Raw genomic sequence first — 6869 nt, 5'->3', positions numbered from 1 at the left:
CTTTACATTTATTAATTTAACAGACGCTTTTTTTCCAAAGTGACTTACAAATTAGGAAATACAAGCAAAGCAATATATCAAGAACAATACAAGTAGTGCTACCAAACAGGATTTTTAATTGAGTTCTAGAAAAGCAAAGTGTGCAGAGTAGAGATTGTAAGCCACCTATTTTTTTTTAAGGATAATGTCGGGTTGGGGTTTTAGGGGTTAGTTAAGTATTCATGGAAGAGGTTCGTCTTTAGCTGTTTTTTGAAAATAGTGACAGATTCTGCTGTCCAGATTGAGGTATTCTTTTATCCAGATTGAGGTTGGAAGTTCCTTCCACTACTGAGGGACAGTTAGTGTGAAGGTTCTCGAAAGGGACCTTGACCTGAGTAGGAACTACTAAGCATTGGTTATTAACCGATTGCAGATTGCGTGAGGGAACATAAGCCTTCAGGAGAGTGTTGAGGTAGGGGGGTGCTGTTCCAGACAAGGTCTTGTACATAAGCATCAAGGCCTTGAATTTGATATGGGCAGCTACAGGAAGCCAGTGGAGGTAGATGAAGAGGGGTGTGACATGAGTCCTTTTGGGCTGGTTGAAGACGAGGCGTGCTGCTGTATTTTGAATCACAGGCCGCCCATGGAGCCCCACTCCACCGCGGAGAGCTCATACAGCACCAGGAAGGCCTCCAAGTCATCTTGCGGTCCCATCTTGGCAAGTGCAATGTGGGGCCTGGAATACCAGCCTGCTGTACCAGGCCCTGGAGCACCCGCTGGTCCTCTACCTGTGAGCAGATCTGCATTGAGCAGATATTGCTCTTGGTCATGACACAGTTGGAGGAAGGCCTGATGTTGGGTATGGTGGAGGTTGGTGAGGGACGGCATGAGGTCCGCCAGTGGTGAGGACTCCATGACGGCGACTTCCTTCTCTCCTGGGTTTCAGCACCAGTGTAACACTCCCTTAGGTCGGCAATGAGAAGGAAGGCAGAGGCAGTATTGAATCCACATAGCACTCTTTATTTTTCCTTTTCCACTTTTCAGCATTTTCCTCTCTCTTGAGGCACATATCTCTTTTCCTCTTATACTTGCCTCATCTCACTGCAACAGAGAATAGTTATTAAAAGAATTCTCCATGGGTGTAAATTCCTTACCACTTGCCTTCTCCGGCTCTGCACTCCATTCACAAACTAGCGCTCATACATGTCCCCGCCTCCTCATGCTCACTTCCATTAATCGAAGTCCCTTTCCCAAAGAATTGGCATGGACCTCATTGGGCCATTAGATTGGACTGCACGAGGACATCGCTTTGTGTTAGTTCTAGTGGACTACACAATGTGATACCTGGAAGCAGTGCCTCTCTGCAACATCTCCACATGTAATGTTGTGGACTCTTCAGTCTTATCTCCTGAGTTGGAATCAAAAAAAGATCCTGACTGATAAGGGCACGTCTTTCATGTCACAAAAATTAGGTAAGCTTTACATATTGCTTGGGGTTAAATTAATTCGCACTAGCACTTAACATCCACAGATCTAGGAGCTGGTCGAATGGTTTAATCAAACACTTAAATACATGATCTGTAAGTTTCCCTGTTTGAATTATTGTATGGGCAAAAGCCTCGCTGCATGATTCAAAATTTAGTGTTCTTGACCTGAGAGAAAACTCTACACCGTAGCCACATAACACATGAGAATTTGCATCAGGCACAGGAATGTCAGTCCTGACTGTATAACGGGGTACTTGGCTAGGAGATAAAGTGCTCGTTTAGCTACCCCCATCGAGCTCAAAATTACAAGTGGCCCTTTGAGGTCACACGGTGGGTTGGGGATGTCGACTATGAGATTAAGAGAAAGGATGGAGGTGGGGTGCGGCAGGATTACCACTGTAACCTCGTCAAACCATAGAGGGACCAGAGGTAGATCTAAAAATGGTGTCTCAATCCAACCCCGGTCCCTTACAGAGACCAACTCTCGCCATCCCAAATCACGGACATTGCCAAGTTGCAGGCGGAGTTTTCCGACATGTCCTCGCCTCTACCCAGCTGCACTAACCTTATAGAGCACCACAATGAGACACCCCCAGGGGTTGTGGTACCCTTCTTTTTGGGTTGTTTGGGGCCCCCGAAACGTTCCAGTGACTCATGGACAGAATCTTCCATCTGCACGCTGTTTATACCACTGTTTAAATGAATGATATTATCATCTATAATGATTGGCAGTGGCAAATGCAGCATCTGAGGGCTGTTCTGAAATCGCTGAGGTGGGTGGGACTCGTGGCAAACTCAAAGAAGTATGCGATTGGGCAGGTGGAAGTACAGTATCTGGGTTTCCACTTGGACCATGTGCAGGTGCAGCCCTAAATTGATAAGACAGCAGCAATTCCGGCCTGCCTGAGACCCAAGACCAAAACGGAGGTGAAACATTTTCAGGGACTGGCTGGCTATTATCATAGGTTTGTACCTAATTATTCCAATATCACCAGCCCGCTGACTGATCTTAATAAAAAGTAAGTGCCAGATCCAGTCCAGGATCTGGATGGCTCCCCAGCCTGAGTTTGGCAGCGGGGGTATGTGGAAGCGGGGGCGTGCTTGAGCACAGGTTTGTGAATGGAGGGTGGAGCCAGAGAAGGTGACGGTTAAGGACGGCACATCTGCAGCGAATTATACTAATGTAATCATACTAATGTATGATACTAATGTTCTGTGTTGCAGTGAGTGGTGACGAGGATAAAAGTGGAGAGACGAAGGCCTTGAGAGAGAGCACACCAGCACAGAACCGTGTGTGTGTGTGTGGGTGGGTGTGGGTGTTTGTGCATTCATTGAAATAAAAATGCTGATAAACAAAAGAAAAAGATAAAGAATAAAGCACCTTTTGAGTTGTTCCAAGCCTGCCTTCAGCTTCCTCATAATCTGCCCAAACTGTGGGAGAGTGTCACAGTTAGATATATGGATTATCAAAGATTTTGGCTTGTGTAAGGCCAGGAAGAAGACCATCTAATTGTAAGATGCTCTAAAACATGTGTCAAACTCAAGAACTATAAAAATAATATTGAAACGGAAGGTGGAACACTACTACACTATTTTCATACTATCTAGAATTAACAGCAGATCCACACCAACAATGAGTGCCACTGTACAGTGCTGCTTCATCTCACAGTACTGAAACTCGGGTTAAAATCAACACCTATCTGCTGCATCTGATGCAAATTTTACCCTCATCTAAAATGATTAAGAATAGTGTCAGGTGTTGACAGGGTCCAGGAATTACTACATAAATTCACTAAATAAAATCAGCATTTGAGCTGACCTGCACAGTTCAGTTGCGAAGTGTGATTTTCAGTAGAAGCACAGAAGCAGTAATGGCATAAATTTGTTGTTTTAATCATTCTGCATGAGCTACTGTCAACCAATCTTACCCTAAAAATATAGCTGCAAGCAGCAATTAAGGTGGCCAAGTACTTTGGGACTATCAGTACTTGCTCAGATGGAGATATACTAAATTTGAAGGAACTTTATCATGCTGCGAGACAGTGATCCAAAAGACACTGCCAACTCAAGAAAGGACTGGGGAAAAGGTGGAAGGTTTTAGACTGGCCAAGTCAATCACCGGACCATAGCCCAGTGGAGCATGTATTTCACCTCCTGAAGAGGAGACTGAAGGGAGAAACCCCCAAAAACAAACAACTGAAAGAGGTTGCAGCAAAAGCCTGAAAAAGCATCACAAAAGAAGAAACCAACAAATTAGTGATGTCAATGACTACGTTTACATGGACAGCAGTAATCTAATTACTGACCTTATTCTGAGTAAGACAATATTGTGATTAAGGTGTTTACATGAGTTGCTTTTAGAATACTCCTTTCATGTTCTCGTTTTACGTTATAGATCATAGAGCGATTAACGGCACACGTCATTACGTCACCGCGCCACGCCGTCTGACGTTCCCTCCAGAATTTTACGCATCAACATACAGTTAGTCTTCATTATGGTACCGTATATAGTTTTGGGTGTTTCATTTTTCGTTATTTGATTATTAGTCATGCTATACTTGCAAATAGTCGACTGCTTGAAGCCGTGGGCAGCGTCCCAAACCGTGTACTTACCTACTATATAGTAGCTCAGATACTATATAATAGGTAAGTACGTGGTTTCGGACACAGACGTGCTGTCTTGTTTGCCGTCAAATGGTTGAACACTGCCGTGTGTGTACGTGTCCTGTCACAAAATGCGGTGAAAACTCCCACACGACGTTAATAGTGTGATTAAGGTGTGTACGTGTCTATAACACACGCCGATAATACGGCTAAAACAGGAATACTCCAGTGTCTTAATTCAATTTGTGTTTACTTCGAGTATGACTTTAGTCGGATTATTAAATAATTAAAAATGGCTGTTTACATGGTAGTTTCTTAATCAGAGTATTGTCTTAATCATGTTAATATTGGATTATTGTTGTCCATGTAAACATACTGAATGAGTCACAGGCTTAATTGTTATTGGCAGTTATTGTAAGCAAGGGATATGCAACCAAATATTAATTGTTATTTACTTCAAGACTTATCTGTTCCCATACTTTTGCTCACCTAAAAATTGGGTGGTCTGATACATGTTTAATGTTGTTTAAAACATCTAGATGTAACTACCAGGAAATAAAAGCTGAAATCCTAAACTTTTGTTGCATATCTATCTTTTGATCTTAAACCCAAATGTCTTTGGTGTAAAGCACGGACAAATGAAATGGCCTTGCCATTCCTATAGTTTTGGAGGAGACTGTATATGCAGAGAAGTGACTTGTTTTGAGGAAAATTTAATAATTGATAGTGGCAGATTAAATCTGTGGAGACCACTTAACCTACTGCCATTTTAGTTTATTTTGTTTAGTCTTGTGCAGATGTAAAACATGTCAAACATGGCCACAAATGTATTGTTCATTACTTGGCATAGGTTAAGTTTATGCCCACATTTCCAAGGAAAAAAGTTAAATGCATCTTTTACATGAACACTTAAAGTGCAATTCAGTAGTTTAAGTTTCAGGAGAAACTGATCATGTGTGTGGCACCTCCACAGAGATCCGAGAGGCCTTTAAAGTGTTTGATCGTGATGGAAATGGATTCATCTCAAAGCAGGAGCTGGGCATGGCCATGAGATCTCTGGGCTATATGCCCAATGAGGTGGAGCTGGAGGTCATCATCAAGAGACTGGACATGGATGGTACACTTTTTTAAGCATTTTATTTTACTCATACTGAAGTAATTGTGACATGCTGCAAACTGTAGGAATCAGAAGAGAGTGAGTGTAATAGTGTAATCTCTTTAATTTAACTCCGTTCCATTTTATTTGTATAGTGGTTTCAACAATTGACACAAAGCACGTTTAGAGTAATCCAGATGCTGATCTAGATCCCTAATGAGCAAGCCAGAGGCAGTAGTGCCAAAGAAAAAAAAAAAAAAACTCGGCAACAGCAGAATACATAAAATCATGCAGATATAGGTCAAGAGCTTCAGTTAATGTTCATATCAAACATCAGAATGGGAAAAAAGTGTGACCTCTGTGGCTAACCATGGCATGGTTGTTGGTGCCAAATGGGCTGTGCTGCTGCCAAATGATTGGCTGATTGGATACATGATCATGCAGGTGTACAGGTGTTCCTATTAAAGTGGACGGTGATTGTATTTCTTAGCAATGTACTCAGCTTAACAATGTTTCTACAATGAAAAAAAGATTATCCTAGCATTGAGTAATCTACTGTACATGAGCAACAATAACTACGTGGGTAATCTATATAAACAAATGAGAGACTGTTGTCAATAATCACACAAAGGACTTTCACTGCTGCCTTTGATGCAACTGAAAGGTCATCATGAATTAGACTACATGATCAGTAATAGATAGCTATTTAGATAGCTAAGAAATTATCTTTCTTATGAAATCCCCAAACTGATAATAGTCATTAATATAGGTTATATAATGTAAGTCAATGAAATAAGTTAAAAAATAATTTTAGATTTCTCTTTTTAGTATTTACAGTTGCTTTTTATTTTTCAGCTACACACTTTTCCTATTTTACAGATTCTAGCACACTCATTCCAAATTTGCTGATCACTTGACTATTATAGTCTAGAAATAGTGCTGTCATATTACAGCCATTAGATGTCAGTGAGACTATAGCTGCATGGGGCTATGTATTTTCTAGTTTATTTTTGTGACTAGTTTAGCCTACTAATTAAGAGATCATTCTCATTATAATGTTCATTATCAAGAGCACTCAAAAATCATGGAGCCAAACATAACCAAATTTGGCACTGGCCTACCTAACGTTATAAATGCAATGACTGTATGGACTGAGTAGACAGCATGGCTCCCATTTACACTCAACACAACCAATTTTTCAGGGGGATGGGGGGAATCACTGTTCTCCATGATTTTCATCTAGCTATGTCACCTGCAGTAAGTAGTTAGTAAAAATAAATAAAATAAATTTTACTGCAGCCAGTCACTAGAGGGCCTCAGACAAATTTTGGCTTCACTGAATGCCTGTTATGATGTTCACCCATATATACAGTCATTGTATAAAAGTAATGCACATCCCTTCACTAAAAAAACATGGCATTTCAATAATGTCAGTATGTTGGAAAAAAGCATGCTAATTGCTAAAGTATAAGTTCATGTGTGAAGTGATTAGTAGCTGTGCAATCTGACTTGTATAGCCAGAGTAGCAAATATACAACTATTATGTGGATGCTGCCAAAACGTGTGAAAGCAATACAGTGTCTATATACTTTTTTTAATGTCATGGGATTACAACAACCTCTTCTTCAATAGTTCATGAAGAAATAAATCATGAATAAAATCCATAAAATCCAAAATCTGGCCAAAATCCATTTTGGATATGG

At 40.9% G+C, this 6869-nt stretch overlaps 1 protein-coding gene across 1 annotated transcript in view; it reads left to right on the top strand.

Annotated features, from left to right (window-relative positions):
• Nucleotides 1-2514: 2514 nt before the first annotated feature.
• Nucleotides 2515-6869, top strand: part of cabp7b (calcium binding protein 7b) — a 42087-nt gene continuing 37732 nt past the window's right edge. The window contains exons 1-2 of the mRNA XM_053617598.1: nt 2515-2545; nt 5044-5187. Of these exons, the coding sequence (XP_053473573.1) occupies nt 2515-2545; nt 5044-5187 (175 nt within the window). The remainder of the gene's footprint in view (nt 2546-5043; nt 5188-6869) is intronic.

Source organism: Ictalurus furcatus, chromosome 28, assembly GCF_023375685.1.
Source record: "Ictalurus furcatus strain D&B chromosome 28, Billie_1.0, whole genome shotgun sequence".
Taxonomy (NCBI): domain Eukaryota; kingdom Metazoa; phylum Chordata; class Actinopteri; order Siluriformes; family Ictaluridae; genus Ictalurus; species Ictalurus furcatus.
Note: the sequence above shows the minus strand (reverse complement) of the source record. Positions and strands in the feature narration are given on the sequence as shown.